The sequence below is a fragment of the Chiloscyllium plagiosum genome, unplaced genomic scaffold (genome assembly GCF_037043375.1).
Source record: "Chiloscyllium plagiosum isolate Xiang-an unplaced genomic scaffold, Cpla_swu_hap1 HiC_scaffold_4, whole genome shotgun sequence".
Lineage (NCBI taxonomy): Eukaryota > Metazoa > Chordata > Chondrichthyes > Orectolobiformes > Hemiscylliidae > Chiloscyllium > Chiloscyllium plagiosum.
This window is the reverse complement of record NW_028270142.1, coordinates 61,135,796-61,159,563: the sequence shown is the minus strand read 5'-3', so window position 1 is coordinate 61,159,563 and position 23,768 is coordinate 61,135,796. Positions and strand designations below refer to the sequence as shown.

The window sequence follows — 23,768 nt, the reverse complement described above, 5'->3', positions numbered from 1 at the left end:
GTCTATAAATCAGTTATAAATCCTAAAGATATTTTAAAGATACCTTTAATGCTGACAGAATCCTTAACCAGAAGACCAATGCTTCCCAAACTACTTCCCTCTGTCATCCTACTTTACAGTTTGAAAGTTTTGTGACCCTACACTCTCCTCAATGAGAGCTGAGAGACCATGGGGATTTGAGAAGTGAACGGGAGCAAGAGGTGTACACCGAATAGAACAGGTGTGCAGCTGATATAACTTGGTCACAGTTTCACAGTCCCCATTGTTTACTCAGAGGTTTAGACCCCAGAATTTCAGCTTGTGAACCCACATGGGATCCAACCTGCACTTTAGGAAAGTCTGCAGTAGTTGTTACATCTAGGATTATGAGCATACAAACTTGATTCATTGGGACAACATAATGCAAAAAGAAGTAATAGAAAAGGAGTCCAGTATTTAAGCCTACTTCACCATTCAAGAAGATCCTTCACATCCATCAGAAAATCGGTTCCCAGGATGACCAATTCCACTCAGGAAGTCCCAGATGGCCTCCTTCGTCCATGATTGTAACTTCCCTTTCCACGTGGTTGACAATGCCTTCCAGGGCATCTCCTCCACTTCACACACCACTGCCCTTGAACCCCAATCCTACCAATGCAACAAGGACAGAACCCCCCCGGTCCTCACCTTCCACCCCACCAACCTCTACATACATTGTATCATCCTTCGTCACTTCTGCCACCACCAAACAGACCCCACCAGCAAAGATATATTTCCCTCCCTATCCTTATTAGTTGTCCAGAGAAACCATTCCCTCTGCGACTCCCTCGTTCACATCCACATTCACACCTGGCACCTTTCCCTGCCACTGCAGGAAGTAAAAAACCTGCGCCCACACCACACCCCTTACCTCCGTCCAAGGCCCCAAGGGATCCTTCCACATCCATCAGAAACTCAGTGTGGTCTCTTGTACATCGGGGAGACAGGATGCCTTTTTGCGGATCGTTTCAGAGAACATCTCTGGGACACCTGCACCCACCAACCCCACCACTCCGTGGCTGAACACTTCAGCTCCCCCTCCCACTTCATCAAGGATATGCAGATCCTGGGCCTCCGCCAGCGCCAAACCGTTACTACCCGACACCTGGAGGAAGAACGCCTCATATTGTGCCTTCAAGGGCGGAGGATGGCGGTTGGAGGGGCGGGGTTCAAGGGCGCTTGAACCCCGCCCCTCCAACCGCCACCAGGACAGAACCCCACTGGTCCTCACCTACCACCCCACTAACCTCCATGTACAGCGCATCATCCGCCGCCATTTCCGCCACCTCCAAACGGACCCCACCACCAAGGATATATTTCCCTCCCCTCCCCTATCAGCATTCCGTAAAGACCACTCCCTCCGTGACTCCCTCGTCAGATCCACACCCCCCACCAACCCAACCTCCACTCCCGGCACCTTCCCCTGCAACCGCAGGAGGTGCAAGACTTGCGCCCACACCTCCCCCCTCACCTCCCTCCAAGGCCCCAAAGGAAACTTCCATATCCGCCACAGATTCACCTGTACCTCCACACATATCATCTATTGCATCCTTTGCACCCGATGTGGCCTCCTCTATATTGGGGAGACGGGCCGCCTACTTGCGGAGCGTTTCAGGGAACACCTCTGGGACACCCGGACCAACCAACCCAACCACCCTGTAGCTCAACATTTCAATTCCCCCTCCCACTCCACCAAGGATATGCAGGTCTTTGGACTCCTCCATCGTCAGACCACAGCGAAACGACGGTTGGAGGAAGAACGCCTCATCTTCCGGCTAGGAACCCTCCAACCACAAGGGATGAACTCGGATTTCACCAGTTTCCTCATTTCCCCTCCCCCCAGCCTGTCTCAGTCAAATCCATCAAATTCAGCACCGCCTTCCTAACCTGCAATCTTCTTCCCGACCTCTCCGCCCCCACCCCAGTCTGACCTATCACCCTCACCTTGACCTCTTTCCACCTATCACATTTCTGACGCCCCTCCCCCAAGTCCCTCCTCCCTATCTTTTATCTTAGCCTGCTGGACCAACTTTCCTCATTCCTGAAGAAGGGCTACTGCCCGAAACGTCGATTCTCCTGTTCCCTAGATGCTGCCTGACCTGCTGCGCTTTTCCAGCAACACATTTCCATCATCTAATATCTGGGATGGTAGGACTGATATATAAGGAGAGTTTGTATCAGTTAGGATTAATTTCACTTGAGTTCAAAAGAATGAGGGGATCTCATAGAAACCTATAAAATGTAAACAGGACCAGATAGAGTAGATGCAGGAAGGGTATTCCCAATGATGGGGGAGACCAGAGCCAGAGTTAAAGTGTAAAGATATGGGATAGACCATTTAGAACTGAGATGTGAAGAAATTTCTTCACTCAGGGAGTGATAAGCCGATAGAATTTGCTACCACAGAAAGCAAACAAGATCAAACCATTGTATGATTTCAAAAGAGAGTTGGATACAGCACTTGGGGCAAGAGGAATCAAAGGAACTGGGAGGAAAGTGAGAAGAAACCACTGAGTTGGATGATCAACCATGATTGCAATGAATGGTGGAGCAGACTTGAAGGGATGAATAGCTTATTCCTGCCTCTATTTTCTAAATTTCTATACTGTGCTTAAGAATACCAAAGATGTATGGTTTCAAAGATTTGAGTAAAGATATTTCTCCTCTTCTCATTCCTAAATGGTTGAACCCTAATTCTGATACTGTGGTATAGATCTTATTTCGGTACAAAGGGAAAGCACCTTCCTTGTATTGTACCTTGTCAAGTTCTTTAAGAGTTCAGTCTATTTTCAGGAGATCACCTCTCTTTTTCTAAACAGCAGTATATAAACAGTGTATCATGCAATAATGATTCATTCATTCATGTATTTTAAGTAGAAAGCAACATACACTAGCTTATGATATTGTACCAATAACAGGGTAATAGGTATACTATACAGAGAAGGTGTTTTAGCAAATGATGCCAATGAAATAGATAACTATAAGCTATAAAGGGCTGGAGGATGTTTGAGAGTGAGATATATATATATTATCCAATATATTTTAAATATTTTTGCATATAGGTAGTGTCTATTTTCTTAAGAGTTGCAATAAAATACAAGTAAAACATATTAGAGGAAGCCCCATGTTTAGAAATTTGAGCCATTAAAAAATCCTTTAATTTTTAGCCCTGGAAATAAATTTCCTATCATCTGGTACTTTTGTTTTCCTAAATAATTTAAAAAGTAAAATATAGCAAAAATATTCAATCACAACTTTGCCCTTCCTTGAAATCCATAAAAAACCTTCATTCTCCAAACAAAAATATTACATTTCCATTACCATAACATTGGCAGCCATAATGCAAGCTTCCAAGATCTGAAGTTCTGAAATTGTCTACCTAAATCTCTCAGCATTGTTTCATTCCTCACCTCATTTAAGATGCTCTTTAAAACCTAACTTTTTTTTGCCATTCTCTTGGTCACCTGTTCAACAATCTGAGGAAAAGCAGCATTTGGATTCTATTATGATTCTTCTTCAGTTCTGATGTTCTTAAGCAATGTTAACTTTTTTCCACAGATGCTGCTAGACCTGCTGAGTTTCTCCAGCTTTTTCTGTTTTGGTTTCAGATTTCCAGCATCTGCAGTTATCTGCTTGCATTGTCTTCATTTCTCTATCTGACTCAGTATTAACTTTAGTTTCATCATGTTCCTGTGAACCGGCTTAATATTGTGGGCCATTCTGAACACTACACTTCAGGAAAGATAGAATTGCTTTAAAAAGGGTACAGAGGAGGGGTTAGATAATTCAGCTTTGAAAAGAGTAGGGCTATTATCCATGGAATGGCGAAGATTAGGTATTGATCCAATATAAGTTTTCAAAATTATGAGAAGTTTTCATAGAGTAGATAGAGAATACAGAGTGAGTTAATAACCTTGTGGTCAGAGATTTAAAACAGTGTGAAAACACCTAGCGGGGATATTAGGAAAATGTTCAAGATCTTGAAAGTTGTACCTAACAGCATGGCACAAGCTGATAACATAAACAACTTTAAAAAGGGATATGGGACTAATTATGATTGCTCTTTAATATATCTAACACGGGAACAACAGGCCAAATACATCTAATAAAAGCAAATATTACAGATGTTGGAAATTTCATTAAAACATCTTGTTCCCTGCAAACATATCTGACCTAGGCCTGCTATAGTTTTCCAACAGAGCTAGTTAGAGGAACAATATCTAATTTTCTGCTTAAGGACTTTACAGCTTCCAGGACTTAACACTGAGTTTTACAATTTTCAGAGCCATGACCTCTATCTTCCATGTTGATTTCAACACCCGCCCCTCCAACTCCAATCTTGTGTCTTGTTGACTTTGCTCTAAGTATAACAGACCCATTTTCTCCTTTTCACACCTATCATTTCCTTCTATTTTATGTCTCTCTCCTTATCACCATTAGCACTCCCTTTGTCTTTTGTTCTGGACACCCTCATCAGCTGTTCCAATCGCACTTCCTCCCACTGTATCAACAACATAAAAACCACAATTTCCAGCCCCTTTCCATTCTGAAGAAGGGTTACATCACACTTTAATTGTTAACTCTGATTTCCTCTCCAAGGATGTTGCCAGACCAGCTGAATGTTCCAACATTTTCTGTTTTTAGGTCAAATATCCACTCGTGCATATGCTTGGTACAAGGCTTCACATCCTCCTGGACTACTTTGTTGTCAGCCTGTTTGGCTCTTTTTGTCAATGAATACTTGGTGTGACCATGAGTGTTAACCTTGCAAATACTGTTTTGAGCAACTAAATGAAGTTAAAAATCCAAAACAGGCAAAAATCTATTTTTACCCCAACCCAATACACCAATAAACTATTGATAAGACAATCCCAGCAAGTATTGGCATACAAACTTACTTAGCCTCTGGCTTGCAGAGAGCAGTTTTGGACATTGTCCTAGTGCAGTGCCTATTTGGTGATGATCTATTCTGTGGAACTTCTCTTTGGCGTGGCCGTGATTTACACTTCTTCTTTGGCTGTTTCAGCAAATGAATAGAACCGGAGATTAGCAGAAGTCTAATTCAGAAGTCTGAAGTCAGTATTACTATAATACACACAAGAGAGGCTCTATCAAAAGTACTCTCACCTCCAGCACATTGTGTTTCATTTTCTTTTGTTTCTCTTCCTTTCATTTTTAGTTTCTTTTATCACTACCATTAATGTAATATTATCCATGAATTGATTTGCTGTTATAATGAATGGAAATCATAACATCATTTGCTAGCATGTGGAATGGAAATCTACTGGTTAAGTTCATTGGCTTTAATATAACCAGTGGTGTCCCACTATAGAAGCCTCAACTATACAGAATATTTATCCATGATTTAAATTATGGGATAGATTTACAGATTCATCTTTTCACTGACATTAAATAGGCAGCTTTAAAAGCAGTGAAAATGAAAACATAAATGTATACAAATTGTGGGAATGACGGTTCATTGAATTGAATTGAATTGAATTTATTGTCACATGTACTGAGGCACAGTGAAAAGCTTTGTCTCGTGAGCAATACAGGCCGATCACAGAGTTAAGTAGCATAGATAATTAAATAATAGGTAAACAGTGGTAACAACAAAAATACAGATACAGGCGAATGTTAAGAATTTGTGAGTCCATTCAGTATTTTAACAACAGTAGGGTAGAAACTGTTTTGAAACTGGCTGGTGCGTGTATTCAGATTTCTGTACCTCCTCCCCTCTGGTAGAAGTTGTAGAAAAACATTGCCAGGGTGGGATGGATCTTTGTGAATGCTGCCGGCCTTTCCTTGACAGCGGGCCTGGTAGGTGGATTCTACAGATGGGAGGTTAATCTTTGTGATTGTTGGGGCCGAGTTCACCACTCTCAGAAATCGTCTCCAATCTTGAATGGTACAGTTGCCATACCAGGTAGTGATAAATCCATTTAGAATGCTCTCGATGGCTCACCTATAAAAGTTGGCAAGGGTATTCACCATCATGCCAAATTTCCTCAGCTGCCTGAGGAAGAAGAGGCATTGTTGGGCCTTTGTAAACAGTGCGTCCACATGACGAGTCCAAAAAAACTTGTTGTGGATGACCGCTCCCAGGAGCTTGACACTCTCCACTCGTTCCACCTCTGTGCTGTTAATGTGTAGGGGGGCATGAGTAGCATCCCACCCAAAGTCAATAATGAATTCCTTGGTTTTGCCTGCATTTTGCCTTCGTTGCCATCTGAGATTCGACCGACAATGGTGGTGTCATCAGAGAACTTGTAGGTGGCATTAGTCTGGTATTTGGCGATGCAATCTTGAGAGGATAATAGTGTTGAAGGCTGACTGTAGTCAATGAGTAGGATTCTTATGTAGCTGTTCCAGGTGTCAAGATGTTCTAGAGAGGAGTGAAAGGAAAGTGATATGGCATCTGACATGGATCTGTTGGTCTGTTAGGCAAATTGGAGTGGTTCAAGAGTAGTGGGGAGGCTGGAGTTGATTAATGCCATGACCAGCCTTTCAAAGCACTTCATGACCACCGAAGTTAGGGCCACTGGGAAGTAGTCATTGAGGCATGCTGCATGAACCGTCTTCGGCACAGGGATGATGTTGGCCCTTTTGAAACAGGCAGGGACAGTGGTCTGTTGCAGACAGAAGTTGAAGATGTCCGAGAAGACCTTTGCCAGTTGATCTGCGCATTGCCCTGAGTACATGGCCTGGTACTCCATCTGGTCCCACTGCTTTCCTTGGATTCACACAAAGGAAAACTGATCTGACCTCTGATGCAGGGACTGTTGGGATAGGTTTGACAGGACTTGTTGGAATAGGTGTTACCTCTCCGCCGAAATTCTGCTCAAAGCGAGCATAGAAGGCATTGAGATGACCTGGGAGGAATGTCATTGTCTGCTATCTACCACTCGTTATTATCATATCAATAGGCATGAATGTAAAGATTAAATGCATGGTATACAATACAATACAATAAATAGGAGAAGGAGTATGCTGTATAACTTCTGTGATGCCTGATCTGATCTAAACTGCAATTCCACTTACTTGCCTGTTCCTCAAAATGCTTTAGCTCTCCTTCGGTTCAAAAATCTATATCAGTCTATCTCAATCTGACTATACTCAATGACTCATATAATCATATGGAATCATATTGTATAATTTGATTAAATATTATTGTTAGACTGTACATCTTATGCTTGTTAACAGGTTGGATTTTTCCATTCACAATTAAAAAGCTCTGGTAAGTGAGTTTCATGGCAGATTTTACTCTGCTCTGGGGCAAATTTTTTATGTGAAATTCTGCTTTCCATATCAATCCTTAGGCAGTCAACACATTGCATGCTTTTCCTGGAGAATCAATAGGCAACCAACAAACCCATTAAATTCCACTCTGCTGTGCTGCTCTCCCATTATCACTAATGCTAACACATACTTCTTCTGCACAACCTTTTATCCACCTTGCATAACAAATTCCCTCTCTTCTCACACGGCCATAGTTGCACCCAGTGACTTTCCACCAAGAAGAGGACTGCAGTGGAGAGCCTCAGCTCCAGCTCTGACTCTAAGGAGGAAGCGAGTGAAACACCCAAGGTTCCACCAATGAGGCACTGACTTGCACTCTCCAGCAGCACCAGAAGCTTACCTGGTTGGATAGGTTATTCAAATTAGCCTCAGGGGTACAATCTAGTGAACATATCACCCACAAGTCTCTGCAACTATGCTGTTCAAAATCCTGCCACTAACTGTATATTTTTCCTTAACATTTGATCTCCCAAACTGCAGCACCTCTCAGTTATCCTAATTAAACTCCATCTGCCATTTCTCCACCCATATCTGCAACTGTTCTATATATCCTGTTGTATCCTTTGACAACCTTCTACACTATCCACAACTCCACCAATCTTTGTATCCTCTGCAAACTTACTAAACTACCCATCTACATGTTCATCCAAAGCATTTATATATATCACAAACAGCAGAGGTCCCTGTACGGATCCCTGTGGAACACCACTAGTCACAGAGCTCCAGCCTGAAAAAACAACCTTCTACCACTACCCTCTGTCTTCTATGGGCAAGCCAATTCTGAATCCATACAGCTAAGTCACTGTGGATCCCATGCATTTTAACCTTCTGGATGAGCCTACCATGAGGGACTTTGTTGAAAGCCTTACTAAAATTTACATAAACAACATCCACTGCTCTACTCACATTGATCATTTCTGTCACCTCCTTGAAAAATTCAATCAAGTTAGTAAGACATGACCTGCCCTGCATGAAGCCATGCTGACTGCTCTAATTAGGTCATGCTTATCCAAATGCGCATAAATCCAATCCTTAAGAATTCTCTCCAAAACTTCCCAACCACTGAAGTGAGATTCACCGGTTTGTAGTTTCCTGGATTATCCCTATTTTCCTTCTTGTACAGACGAGCAACATTAGCTACTCGTTAGTCCTTCAGGTCCTCTCCAGTGGCTAGTGAAGATACAAAGATCTTGGTCAAGACCTCAGCAATCTCCTCTCTTGCCTTTCTCAATAACCTTGGATAGATATCATTGGGCCCTGGGGATTTATCCACCTTAATCCTCTTCAAGAGATCCACCATTTCTTTCTTGATCTCAAAATGCCCTAGCATCTTAGCATGCTCCACACAAATCTCAGTATCCTCCATATCTTTTTCCAGGATGAATATTGTTGTAAATGACTCATTTAGGATCTCACCCACATTCTCTGCCTCCAAACACAAGTTCCTTCCTTTATTCTTGAGTGGTCCTACCTTCACCCTAGTTATCCTCTTGTTTTTAATGTATGAATAGAATGCTTTGGGATTCTCTTTGACCCTACTTGCCAAGGTCATTTCATGGCCCCTTTTTGATCTCCTAAATCCCTGTCTGAGTACTTTCCTGCTTTCCTCACAGGCCCTGTCGGTTTTAGCTTCATAAACCTTACATATGCTTCTTTTGATTAAATTCATGATCTTCCTCATTATCCAAGGGCCCCTTACCTTGCCATCCTCATCCTTCCTCCTTACTGGTAAATGCCGGTCTTGAACTTTCCCCAGCAGGTCTTTAAATAGTTTCTACGTGTCAGGTGTGGACTTGCCTGATAACAGCTCCTCCCAATTAACACTGTCTAATACAATGTAATTTAGTTGAAGCAAAAATATCCCACGAGACAGGCTACTGCACAGGCACTTACAGGATGGAGGAGTGACAGACAGATGCCCCCTACATTGCATCTTCTCAGGAGGTGCACAACAGAGGTGTCAGACCCCTCCATCTTCTTCTGCCCGTAATTCCAAAATCTGTGGCAGTACAAGTTGAGGAAGTGAGCCTTCACCATGGTAAAGGTTTCTTAGCAGGCCCGGACCTCAACTCACAAGGAGAAGACTGCCCAAGTCTTTTGAGTCAATACGGTAAACCACACAGCAGGTTCCCTCTACCCCAGCTACAGAAGTTGGGCATCTACCTGCCTGGAGTGGGAGACAGAGGAAGAAGAAAACATACTTTGGGCACATTGGTAGTACAGGCATGGAATCATTGGAAAAACATCCCTTTTATTCACAGCTGAGCAGCCTCTTCAAGCATCCCAAAGGGTAAAAGATGCTGTAATTGCCAAGCAATACTCATCACTCACACGTAGCCAGGCATTGTAACATAAAATGGACAACAATGAGGCTAAACACAATGGGCTGTGTACATCATTCTTCACTTACACCCACTTTGTGAGTGAGAATAGGGAATCTGTGATGATTGCACATATCTTACAGCTCTTCAAGGGAGCACTGTGACATTCAAGACTGGAAAATGTACAGTGGGCAGTTTACATATGCACTGTCTGTCAAACAGTTCTCTGCTGAGAAAGGCAGAGTGCTGCCCCTCACAGGTTCAATGCTGTGCTAACCGATAGTATTTCAGGGCAACCTAACAGTTTGGTTATAATGTGGTCTAATTTGGTCCTGCAATTAGTAAGTCGGAAATTAGAAATTAGGACCTCAAAATCAGTCACCCCTAATTATTCCCAGGATCACATGTCAGTGAGTGTTAAAAATCAGAAAATCAGACAGATGAATGTGTAGCTGGTAAGAGGTATGGGAGAAAGGGTTTTAGATTCCTCTGTCAAGGGAACTGATCTAAGACAGATTGCAGTTGTACAAACTGGACAGAGCCAGAACTCAGTTCTTTGCCAGGCATTTTGCTCATGCTGTTGCAGTAGATTTAAACTAATTCAGCAGGGATGTGAGAACCCAGAGAAAACATTAGAGAATAATACCAGGATGGATGAAATACTGGGAGAGGCAGATAACACTACAGTAGAAGTAAGGAAACAGAAACAAAATCCCTACAGTGTGGAAGCAGGTCATTCAGACCATTGAGCCCACACCAGCCCTCCGTACAGCATCCCAAACCCCCAACTCTATCCCTGTAATCCTACATTTCCCATGGCTAATCCACCTACCCTTTACATCATGGACAATTTTAGCATGCCAATCCACCTAATCTGCAAATCTTTGAACTGTGAGAGGGAACCAGAGCACCTGAAGGAAATGGGGTCAATCTGCAAACTCCACACAGACAATGGCTCGAATTTAACCTGGGTCCCTGATGCTAACCACTAAGTCACCATGCTTAAGTATTTCAGGCCAACTTAACAATCTATGCTGTGGTATAGTGGAAGCAGAGTAAGAGAAAGTAGTGAAGTCTAAATCAGGGTTACACTGCAAATATATGAATTCTTATTACATAAAGGTACTGACTGCCTTGTGGAATTATTATGTTTTGGTCATAATGGAGATCTGACTCAAGGAAGGGCAGGTTTAGGTATTAAATATTCCTGGCTACAAGGGTTCATAAGAAAAAGAAAAGGAAGAAAGGTGGCAATTTTGATTAAGGATAACTGGTGAAAAAGGATGTGCTACAGGGTTCAAAAACAAAATTGATATGGCTAGAGTTAAGGAACAAAAAGGCTGAATGACATTGCTTGATGTAATCTATAGACCATTTACTAATGGAAAAGATATAGAGGAATAAATCTGCAAAGAAATTAACAATAGGTGCAAACATCATACAGTAGTTATGATGGGGGACTTTTAATTCCCAGAGTATAAGACTGAAATAATGGTAGTGTGAAGAGTAGCAAGGGACAAGCTTAGGTTGTGATCAGCAGAATTTCCTACAGCAGTCCGTGTCCAGTCCAACAAGAAAGGAGGCACCGCTAGACCTGGTTCTTAGAAATTAAGCTAACCAAGGGGGAGCATTCAGAGGACAGTGATTATTGTATCATACGTTTTAGGATAATAGTGGGAAATGAACAAATAAACAATTTAGGTTAAGAATAGTTAACTATTGGACACCTGACTTCAATGGAACAAGAACGTTGCTCGACCAGATAGGCTGGAACCAAAGATTAGCAGGTAAAACAGTAGCTAAGCAAAGGGCTACCTTCAGAAAATACATGTTTTGAGCACAGAAAACATATATTCCATCAAAAGGGTAAAGTAGTACAAATAAATTGAGAGCTGGAGGTATTAAGTTAATTCTGGGTTGTGAACAGGTTCTGTTCTGGAGTTTGTTGGCAATTCAATTTGGATGCAAGTCAGAACACAAAGCAAGACAATGTAAAATAGCCATTTGTAAGGACAGGCAATATTCATATGCCGGATCTTTAAAATTACAATTATGGCATTGTGTTCATAAGTGTAAGCGGACATAACTTGGACATTTGTAATTTGAGGATCCCTTGTACTTTGCATTATTTTGTTTAGAGCTGAAAATATGTTGCTGGAAAAGCGCAGCAGGTCAGGCAGCATCCAAGGAACAGGAGAATCGACGTTTCGGGCATAAGCCCTTCTTTAGGAATGAGGAAAGTGCCAAGCAGGCTAAGATAAAAGGTAGGGAGGAGGGACTTGGGGGAGGGGTGTTGGAAATGCGATAGGTGGAAGGAAGTTAAGGTGAGGGTGATATGGTGAGGGTGATAGGCCGGAGTGGGGGTGGGGGCGGAGAGGTCAGGAAGAAGATTGCAGGTTAGGAAGGTGGTGCTGAGTTCGAGGGTTAGGACTGAGACAAGGTGGGGGGAGGGGAAACGAGGAAACTGGAGAAATCTGAGTTCATCCCTTGTGGTTGGAGGGTTCCTAGGCGGAAGATGAGGCGCTTTTCCTCCAGCCGTCATGTTGCTATGGTCTGGCGATGGAGGAGGCCAAGGACCTGCATGTCCTTGGCGGAGTGGGAGGGGGAGTTAAAGTGTTCTGCCACGGGGCGGTTGCGTTGGTTGGTACAGGTGTCCCAGAGGTATTCTCTGAAACGTTCTGCAAGTAGGCGGCCTGTCTCCCCAATATAGAGGAGGCCACATCGGGTGCAGCGGATGCAGTAAATGATGTGTGTGGAGGTGCAGGTGAATTTGTGGCGGATATGGAAGGATCCCTTGGGGCCTTGGAGAGAAGTAAGGGGGGAGGTGTGGGCGCAAGTTTTGCATTTCTTGCGGTTGCAGGGGAAGGTGCTGGGAGCGGAGGTTGGGTTGATGGGGGTTGTGGACCCGACGAGGGAGTCACGGAGGGAGTGGTCTTTTTGGAATGCTGATAGGGGAGGGGAGGGAAATATATCCCAGGTGGTGGGGTCCGTTTGGAGGTGGCGGAAATGACGGCGGATGATATGATGTATATGGAGGTTGGTAGGGTGGTAGGTGAAGACCAGTGGGGATCTGTCCTAGTGGTGATTGGAGGGGCGGGGCTCAAGGGCGGAGGAGCGGGAAGTGGAAGAGATGCGGTGGAGAGCATCATCGACTACGTCTGGGGGGAAATTGTGATCTTTGAAAAAAGAGGCCATCTGGGTTGTTCAGTATTGGAACTGGTCCTCCTGGGAGCAGATGCAATGGAGACGAAGGAATTGGGAATATGGGATGGCGTTTTTGCAGGGGGCAAGGTGGGAGGAGGTGTCGTCTAGGTAGCTGTGGGAGTCGGTCGGTTTATAGATAATGTCCATGTTGATTCGGTTGCGCGAGATAGAAATGGAGAGGTCTGGGAAGGGGAGGGAGGAGTCTGAGACGGTCCAGGTAAATTTTAGGTCGGGGTGGAAGGTGTTAGTAAAGCGGATGAACTGTTCAACCTCCTCGTGGGAGCACGAGGCAGCGCCGATACAGTCATCGATGTAGCGGAGGAAAAGGTGGGGGGTGGTGCCAGTGTAGCTGCGGAAGATGGACTGTTCCACATATCCTACGAAGAGGCAGGCATAGCTGGGGCCCATGCAGGTGCCCATGGCTACTCCTTTGGTTTGGAGGAAGTGGGAGGATTGGAAAGAGAAGTTGTTCAGAGTGAGGACCAGTTCAGTCAGTCGAAGGAGGGTGACAGTGGAAGGGTATTGGTTGGTACGGCAGGAAAGGAAGAAGCGGAGGGCTTTGGGTCCTTCGTGATGGGGGATGGAGGTGTACAGGGATTGGATGTCCATGGTGAAGATAAGGCGTTGGGGACCGGGGAAGCGAAAATCATGGAGGAGGTGGAGGGCGTGGGTGGTGTCCCGAACGTAGGTGGGGAGTTCTTGGACTAAGGGGGACAGGACCGTGTCAAGGTATGCAGAGATGAGTTCTGTGGGGCAGGAGCAGGCTGAGACAATGGGTCGGCCAGGGCAGTCAGGTTTGTGGATTTTGGGCAGGGAGGTAGAAACGGGCGGTGCGGGATTGTGGGACTATGAGGTTGGAGGCGGTGGATGGGAGATCCCCTGAGGTGATGAGGTTATGGATGGTCTGGGAGATGAAGGTTTGGTGGTGGGAGGTGGGGTCATGGTCAAGGGGGCAGTAGGGGGAGGAGTCCGCAAGCTGGCATTTAACCTCAGAGGTGTAAAGATCGGTGCGCCAAACTACCATCACATCTCCCTTGTTTTGTTTATACAAGGTGCCTTCCCCTGTCTTGTTGTCAAATTGCTTTTTTGTGTGCTTGTTTGATGTCACATTAGTATTCTTTCTTCAAGGTAGTGGGTCATAAAATTTGTCTTTATTTCATAGAGTCACAGAGATGTACAGCATGAAAACAGACCCTTCAGTCCAACCTGTCTATGCCGACCAGATATCCCAACTCAATCTCGTCCCGCCTGCCAGCACCTGGCCCATATCCCTCCAAACCCTTCCTATTCATATACCCATCCAAATGCCTCTTAAATGTTGCAATTGTACCAGCCTCCACCACTTCCTCTGGCAGCTTATTCCATATACGTACTATGAACTACAATTTAATTGAGGTGTGATTGTTGTACGCTGAAAAATAAATTAGACCATATTTGTTGCAACCAACTGAGAAAATGAGTGGGGTGAGAGATGTGTAATTCCATCTCTTCACCTAGTCATACCACAAAACTAAACTATTTTTACACCAAATAAATCTCAGCACCTCATCACTAATACGTTCAAGACAAAAGAATAGATTAAAAAGTTGGAGCAAGAAAGTCAAAGGAGTTAGCAAATATGTCACTTTCCTCATATCTTTTGATTCCAGCCTCTCTTGGTAATAGGAATAAAAAGTTATAATTTGATTCTTGAGTCAAAAAGCATTGTTATGAGCAATCTTTAACCAGGATAGGCAGATGTCCATTGGAAATAAGAACATTTGTTACAGTTTGAAAATAAAACTTTTAGAAAAGCTCAATTTGTAACCACAACATGATGCCAACCTTGTTTGGAATGCATTCTACCTTGACAGGATTTGGCATTATCATAGGAAATGGGCCTACATCAGACTTTGGTCTCAACTGACGATCTTCCCAGTCTTTCAAGGCAATGCCAGCTTGCCGTATGGGAAATCCTTTATTAATACAGTACCTTGGACCCCTGAAATAGTTTGAAAAAAAAATGAAAATGTTCAGAACAATACATGCATGTTTGTAACAAACATAGGTGGCTATTTCTGTTGCTAGCTTCTCAGGAGTATCATATTCATACTTTAATAGTAGTGAAGAGAATGATCAAAAAAGAATAATTAAAAGCTAGGAGAAAGTGAGGACTGCAGATGCTGGAGATCAGAGTCGAAAAGTGTGGTGCTGGAAAAGCACAGCTGGTCAGGTAGCATCAGAGGAGCAGGAGAATCAAAGTTTTCAGCATAAGCTCTTCATCAAAAAAGTTGATTGGGAATAATCAATACTTACAGATGTTAGTTACCATAGTGTGTCTATTTTAAAGATAGTGTGTCTGTTTTAAAGTATACAACTGTCATAATCTGGACCTGACAGTATCGTGGGTAAACCCATTTCATAACCTGTGCATAAAGCTTCTTTTATGTGATTTGCAGTTAATAGATTCCACTCTATGCAATATATTAATGAAATCTAAATAGATATACATTAAATATCATAGCCTATATCCCCCAGCCTTGTGTCTGTACTCACCAGTAGAGAAGCAGAGGCGAGACTACATCTGACTGAACTTGACTCATGTTTTCTACAGTCCACTGAGAAACAGATGAGAGACCCAGCTTTGCACGTGCCTCCTCATTCATACAGTATTCACCCCCATTAAATAAATATCGATTCCGTATCTTGTTCAGGTAACTTTCAGCCAAAGAACAAAATATAATCAAATACATTGTACAGAACAGAGTAGAGCAATGAAAGCATAAATAGGAGAATAATTTAAACAAACACTATTCATGATACGGAATAACAAACATTATGTTATACATTAACACAAAAGCAGATTAACTATGAACAGACATACATTAAATCTAATTTGCACGCCTTTTAGTAAGTGAAAATTCTGGGACTTAAACTAAGTGCTTTGGGTAGTTGGGGAAGGAGGCATTACTGTGTCTTATTCTAGCCATTTATGCAAGGGGCTGCTTTGTAGTAAAGCTGCTGCTAGTTAGATCTAAGAATGGGCTTAGGTGAATAGTGGGCTTTGTTGAGGAGGGTGAGCAGCAACAAGATAAGGGAAAAGTAATTGTCCCTAATTCTGCTACTTTTTAAATGGGAAGAGATGGCAGTCAGTGGAGTGGTATATTCCTCCCTTCAGATGTAGATCAGGGAACAGTCAAGTGACCCTGGCAATTACGTCTGAGGAAGTGTGTCTGGCTGCAGCTCCTCTCATGCTGCATGGATTTGTTGAAAGAACTGAGGAGCAGATAGGAGGCAGAGAATATGATAGATAGTAGCTTCAGGGAAGGATTATTCAGCGAACTGATATGGGCAGAACTGAGAAATAAGAAGGGGGTGATCACTTTGATGGGATTGTACTATAGGCCTCCCCAGTAGTCAGCGGGAAATTGAGTAGCAATTTGCAGGGATATTGCAGATAGCTGTAAGAATAATGGGATTGTAATGGTAGGGAATTTTAACTTTCCAAACAAAGACTAGACTGAGGGTTTGGATGGGGAAGAATTTGTTAGATGTGTTCAAGAAAGCTTTCTCAATCAATATGTAGATGGCCCTATTAGAAAAGGGGTAAAACTTGATTTCCTCTTGGGAAATAAGGCAGGTCAAATGACTTAGGTGTTAGTGGGGGAGTTCCTTGGGACCAGTGACCATGATTGTCTTAGTTTTAAAATAATTTACAGAAAAGGATAAGCCTGGTCCACAAGTTAAAGTTCTAAGTTAGAGCAAGGCCAATTTTCATGGTATTAGACAGGAACTTGCAAAAGTTGACTGCGGAAGGCTGTTCGCCGATAAAGGGCTGTCAGGCAAGTAGAAAGCATTAAAAAACAAAATAATGAGAGTTCAGGGCCCACATATTCATATTAGTGTGAAGGGTGAGGCTGGCAGGAGTAGGTAATGCAGGATGACCTGGGTCAAGAAGAAAAGGAGGTATACATCAGGTATAAACATTTAGCTTGCTTATCTTCATTGGTTAGATCATTGATTGAGTACAGGAGTTGGGATGTCATGTTACAGTTATATAAAACATTGGTAAAGCCACAATTGGAGTACCATACAATTCTGGTCACCCTGGTATCGGAAGGATGCCATTAAACTGGAAAGGATGTAAAAGATGTACAAGGATGATACCAAGACAGAAAGTTTTTGAGTTATAAGGAAAGGTTGGATAGGCTGGGACCTTTTTCCCTGAAGTCTAGGAGGTTGAATGGTGACCTTACAGTGGTTTATAAAATCCTGAGGGGCATAGATAAGGTGAATAGCCAAGGTCGTTTCCCCAGTGTAGGGGAGGTCAAAGCTGGAGGACATAGGCTTACAGTGAAAGGGTAAAGATTTAAAAGTGACCTGAGGGGCAACTTTTTCACACAAAGCATGGTGCATATATGGAATAAACTGACCGAGGAAGTGGTAGAGGTGTGTACAATTACAACAATTATAAGAAATTTGGACAGGTACATGGATAGGAAAGGTTTAGAGTGATATCAGCCAAACACAGGCAAATGGGACTAGTTCAGTTTAGGAAACCTGATTGGCATGGACAAGTTGGGCCAAAGGGCCTGTTTGCATGCTGTATGACTGTATGAATCTCTATGACTCTAATTGGGCTGGACTGATCAGGAAAAGATTAGTCAACATTTCCTTCGGAATTAGAATTCTTTTAAACCCAGTCACAATTTTTTTTGCCAAAAGTACATCATACTGAAAAAAAAGGGTAGGAAGTTGTTCATGAAGTTAGGAAGAAGTATTTCATTTCATTGAACTTAATTCTGAGGCAGGAAGGAACTGTATACTGTCAGGATGGGCTCCAGCTGAACCTGATTGGGACCAGGGTCCTAAGTAGAAATGAATGGACAGTCATAAGGACAAAGTATTACTGGAGAGTTCCAAATCAGTAGATATCCTCATATTTGTCTACATTGAAATCTATTTACTAGTTTTCATCATTTACTTATTCAATATCTCTTTGCAATTTTATGCTTCTAATTGTACACCTTACAGTATTGAATTATGTAGCTTTCTATCCCATCTCAGGCCATGAATTAATATAGTGAATAAATAAAGCACTTGCACAGGTCTTGCTGCTCAGTCAAACTATTAACCAGGTCAACAATTTGCCTTCAATTCTATGAGTCCAGCTTTGGCTAACAGGCTTGATTTGGGAGATTTTATCAAATGCCTTCTGGAAGTTCATGGAGATAACATTCACAGACATTTTTCTGTCCACCTTTCTGGTCATCAAAAAAAGTCAATCAGCTTTGTCAGACATAACCTATCCTTTACAAATCAAGTCTGCATTTCTCCAATCAGTTGAAAGTTTCTGAGGTGTTCAGTCATCTTATCCTTAATTAAAGACCCTGGCAATTTAGTAGTCATACAACTCAATCACGCAGTTTGGTATCTTTTTCCATAACAATGGGTAGTACGAAACAGTGTTTATATTTAGTAAAGACAAGACTCAATGTTATTTCAATTGTTGCAAAGTAACTGGGAAACTGAACTAATTATTACATGTGAGATGGCATCAGAGTCGAATTGATTCTATTACTTGTAAAATTAGATGGTGATTTATTGTTGCCTGCTGCTCTAGTTTCCCTTTACCAAACCACACTTGTAGCTTTGGGAGGCTTTTATTCAATGAGAAGGAAATTATACTTTCATAAAATTATAGAACAGTTTAGCACAGAAGGAAGGTGGAGTATTTTAGACATTTAGGCAGTATCTGATTCCTGAGGCATTCATGCAGGAAATCAGTTGTTGCGGGTAGGAGGAGGAAGACATTTGGCTCACCAGGTCTTGCTGGATTTTTTGACGAATAACCTATTTAATTCCCCTTTTTTCCACACATTCCTGAATTTTCTCTCCTTCAAGAACTTATCCTGTGGCCTATAAAAATCTCCTGAATCTATGTGAGTCAATGAGTTCAGTTGCCTAAATGACTAGATGTGGTGCAGAATAAAAGTTAAAGTGCAGGTTCAATCTGGCTTTGGTAGTTCAGGAACCCTCCAACCACAAGGGATGAATGCAGATTTCTCCAGATTCCTCATTTCTCCTCCCCCCACCTTATCTCAGTCCCAACCCTCGGACTCAGCACCGCCTTCTTGACCTGCAATCTTCTTCCCGACCTCTCCGCCCCCATCCCGTCTCCGGCCTATCACCCTCACCTTAACCTCCTTCCACCTATCGCATTCCCAATGCCCCTCCCCCAAGTCCCTCCTCCCTACCTTTTATCTTAGCCTGCTTTGCACACCTTCCTCATTCCTGAAGAAGGGCTTATGCCCGAAACATTGATTCTCCTGCTCCTTGGATGCTGCCTGACCTGCTGCGCTTTTCCAGCAACACATTTTTCAGCTTTGGTAGTTCGTGCAAGTTTGATCTCATCTTACCCCACATTTGTGCAGTGATTACTCTCAAACTATACATAATCAATTATCTCTCTCTCTCTCTATATATATATATCTCTATTGAAGAGAGTCGCCTATGGTCCTTTCTGGACTATGGCTCTTTACATTCCATTGAATCTGCGTGGAGAAGGTTGTGCATTCCAAATTTTAATCACTAATGCATGTACAAATAAATATTTTTTGTGTTATCAAATTACTTATCTTTGAATTGGAGTTACCATTAGTATAAACTTAGACATGCCAGCCAAAGTGTACACATCACGATCCGCAAGTGGCAATGAAGACGTGCCAATCTATTTTCTTTTGTAACTTTCATTCCATCATAATGACGTAAAACATGGACTATTGATTTTTAAATTCCATCATCCAATTTAAAACCTTGAACTTTCATGCACTGAAATGGTTTTAAAAAGGGGACAAAACATTGACTTAAAATGACAACAGGCATCACCTGATCCACATTAATTGAAGTGTCATTAAACCACGTGGATTAGTCAAAGCGCAATAGAATTGAAATTGATTTGAAGATGCCAATGTTGGACTGGGGTGTACAAAGTTAAAAATCAGACAACACCAGGTTATAGTCCAACAGGTTTATTTGGAAGCACTAGCTTTCGGAGCACTGCTCCTTCATCAGGTGGCTGTGGAGTATAAGATTGTAAGACACTGAATTTACAGCAAAAGTTTAGTGTGATGTAACTGAAATCATATATTGAATAAAACTGGATTGTTGTTAAGTCTGTCATCTTTTAGAATGATTTGGAGATGCCGGTGTTGGACTGGGGTGTACAAAGTTAAAAATCACACAAAACCAGGTTATAGTCCAACAGGTTTAATTGGAAGCACACTAGCTTTCGGAGCAATGCTCCTTCATCAGGTGGAATGGAGGGCTCAATCCTAACACATAGAATTTATAGCAAAAATTTACAGGGTGATGTAACTAATGTAACTGAAATCTTTTAGAATGAACATGTTGGTTTCAGTTCTTTCATATGTAAATAGCAGAACATTTAAAAGTTACATTCGCAAGTGAACTTTAACAATCGGTGTCATGTCGGCCCAGATAAAGCATTGAAGATGTGAGCTACCCTGTGTGTGAGACTGTCTGTACCACAATGGTCAGACTGATTCTAATCTAAAAAATGGATTTACAGAATTTTAGACGGATTCATGTAGTTTTTGAGCAAAGTAAAATGTAGTTCTGCAACTACAAATTCATCCCACAAACTTATATGTGTATGTGTGCATCTGGGTGGGTGTGTGTGTGTGGGGGAGGGATTATGAGTGTCTGTGAGAGAGTGTTTGTGTGAGTATGAGTGTAAAGAGGTAAAGTCTGTGAGAAGGTGTTTGTGTGAGTGTATGCGTGACCATATGAGAGAGGGTCTGTGTGTGTGTGTGTGTAGTGCAAAGGGGTCACCTGTAGTGTGACATGAACCCAAGGTCCTGGTTGAGGCCATCCTCATAGGTACTGAACTTGGCTATCAGCCTCTGCTCAGCCACTTTTCATTGTTGCCTGTCTTGAAGTCTGCCTTGGAGGACGGTCACCTGAAGGTCCAATTTTGAAGTGTTTTCCCACTGGGAGGGAACACTCCTGTCTGATGATTGTTGTGCGGTGTCCATTCATTCGTTCCCGTAGCCTCTGCTTGGTCTCACCAATGTACCATGCCTCAGGGCATCGTTGCCTGCAGCGTATGAGATAGACAACATTGGCTGATTCGCATGAGTACCTGCCACCTACATGGTGGGACACTCTGACACGTCGTATAGCGTCTACTGTGACAAGGTTGTATGGTGTTGTCCTGAAAGCTGGGCAGTTTGCTGTGAACAATGATCTGTTTGAAGTTTGGTGGCTGTTTAAAAGCGAGCAGTGGAGGTGTGGGGAATGTCTTGGCGAGGTGCTCATCCTCACTGATAATGTGTTGCAGGCTGTGAAGAACATGGTGTAGTTTTGCAGCTCCTGGGAAGTACTGGACAATGAAGGGTATCCTGTTGGTTGTAGCTCATGTCTGTCTCCTGAGGAGGTCATTACGGTTTTTCGCTGTGGCACATCAGAACTGGCGGTCGAGAAGTTGAGCATCGTACTCCGTTCTTATGAGGACATCCTTGAGTACTTCCAGATGCCCGTCACGTTCTTCCTCATCTGAACAGATCCTGTGTATGCATAGGGCTTGTCATTGGGGATGGCTGTTTTAATGTGTTTTGGGTAGAAGCTGGAGAAGTATAGCATCGTAATGCTATCGGTGGGTTTGAGGGAGACTGAAGTGCTGAGGTGCCCATCCTCAATGGAGATGCATGTGTCCAAGAATAAGACAGATAGTAGAGAGTAGTCCCTGGTGAGTTTCATGGTGGAATGAAACTTGTTGATGTCACTGTGTAGTTGTTTCAGTGACTCCTCGCCATGGGTCCAGAGGAAGAAAATGTTGTCAATGCACCTGGTGTATTATGTTGTTTGGAGGTCCTGATAGAGAAGAAATCTTGTATGAACTTGTGAATGGAAATGCTGGCATATTGGGGTGTAAATTTGGTTCCCATGGCTGTTCCATGTGTCTGGATAAAGAACTGGTTGTCAAAAGTGAAAATGTTGTGGGCAAGGATAAAGCGGATGAGTTGTAGGATGGTGCTCGGAGATTGGCAGTTGTTGGTGTTGAGTACTGAGGCTGTTGCCATGGAGCCGTCATTATGGGGAATGCTGGTGTAGAGCGCCAAAAAAATCCATTGTGATGAGGAATGTTCCCAGTTCAACTGGTACGAGGGTGCTGGGTTTCTGTAAGAAATCTGTAGGGTTGCGACAGAAGCTGGGGGACCCCTGTACAATGGATTTCAAGATGCCTTCAACATAGCCAGAGAGGTTCTCACACAGGGTCCCATTGCCAAATACAATGGGACACGTCCTGGTATGTTGGCTTTGTGTATCTTTGGAAGGCAGTAGAAGTCGCCTATGTGAGAAGTACGTTGGATAATTGCACTTAGGGAACTCTGAAGGTCTGGATCTTGTTCAGCTTGGGTTCGTGTCACACTACATGTGACTCCATTGCACTATCCACACACATAGACAGACACAGACATTCCTACACACACACTTCTACAGACCCATACACTCACACATAAGCTCCCACACTCACACATGCACCCTCTCACAGACTTATATCAATTTACACTCACACACATAGGAGAAAGTGAGGACTGCAGATGCTGGAGATCAGAGCTGAAAATGTGTTGCTGGAAAAGCGCAGCAGGTCAGGCAGCATCCAAGGAGCAGGAGAATCGACGTTTAGGGCATGAGCTCTTCTTCAGGAAATGTCGATTCTCCTGTTCTTTGGATGCTGCCTGACCTGCTGCGCTTTTCCAGCAACACATTTTCAACTCACACACATACACAGACTCTCTCACACACACTCATAACCCTCGCATGACCCCCAACACACACACACACCCACCCACATACACACATACACATATAAGTTTGTGGGGTTCATTTGTAGTTGCAGAATTACATTTTACTTTGCTCAAAAACTGCATGAATTCATGTAAGATTCTGTAAATCTATTTTTAGATTAAAATCAGTCTGACCATTGTGGCACAGACAGTCACACACAGGGCAGCTCACATCTTCAATGCATTATCTGGGCCAACATGACACCAATTGTTAAAGTTCACTTGAGAATATAACTTTTAAATGTTCTGTGATTTACACATGAAAGAACTGAAACCAACACGTTCATTCTAAAAGATGACAGACTTAACAAACAATCCAGGTCTTCTTCAATATATAATTTCAGTTACATCACTCTGTAAACGTTTGGCATAAATTCTGTGAATTACGATTTATACTCCTCAACCACCTGATGGAAGAGCAGTGGTCTGAAAGCTAGTGCTTCCAAATATACCTGTTGGACTATAGCCTAGTGTTATGTGATGTTTAATTTTGGAATTGAAATTAACATTTATCTAAAGGCAATTAAACCAGGCAACACTGCAGCTTCCCATGACACCCAACATATTATGAGGAGTGTGAAAATGTCCCCATTTCAAATCTTATTTGCACCATTATGAAGAATTTTTCACATTTGGAAAAGAAGCAAAACTTGTAGCTTGTACTTCAAAGAAGTTATTGAAAAAAAAGGATGAGAGATGTGTTTTGACTGTAGAACTGAAACAGGCTGCCAAAAACCTCCTCTCTTTTATTCTCTCTCCTCAGTCTTTCAAGAAGAAAAGCTAATAACAACACTGATTGAATAGAAAGAAACACCAGGAAGTGGAGAACTTAAAACCTAACTGCAAGATTCTCACCAGCTGATGGTCCCAGAAATCAATTGACCAACTGTGGTCTCAAACTGTTTCACCTCAAGGATGCTCCAGACCCTTAAATGGCGACTATTTTACTATTTTTTGCACTGAATGCTATCCCGTTTTAACTTTGCAGGCAATAAACTTGTTATTTTTTAACTCCACAAAAATTTTACTGCTTCAAGAAAAATTAGTTAATATCATTTTACTTGGAGAAAGGTCT

General features: G+C 42.6%; 1 protein-coding gene across 1 annotated transcript in view; it reads right to left on the bottom strand.

Moving 5' to 3' along the window:
- The window catches only part of LOC122549486 (regulator of G protein signaling 22-like), a 100,591-nt gene that overhangs the window by 63,641 nt on the left and 13,182 nt on the right, over window positions 1–23,768 (bottom strand). The window contains exons 3-5 of the mRNA XM_087985870.1: window positions 15,378–15,539; window positions 14,667–14,823; window positions 4,917–5,035 (exon numbers count right to left, since the gene is read on the bottom strand). Coding sequence (XP_087841996.1) covers window positions 4,917–5,035; window positions 14,667–14,823; window positions 15,378–15,539 — 438 coding nt within the window. The remainder of the gene's footprint in view (window positions 1–4,916; window positions 5,036–14,666; window positions 14,824–15,377; window positions 15,540–23,768) is intronic.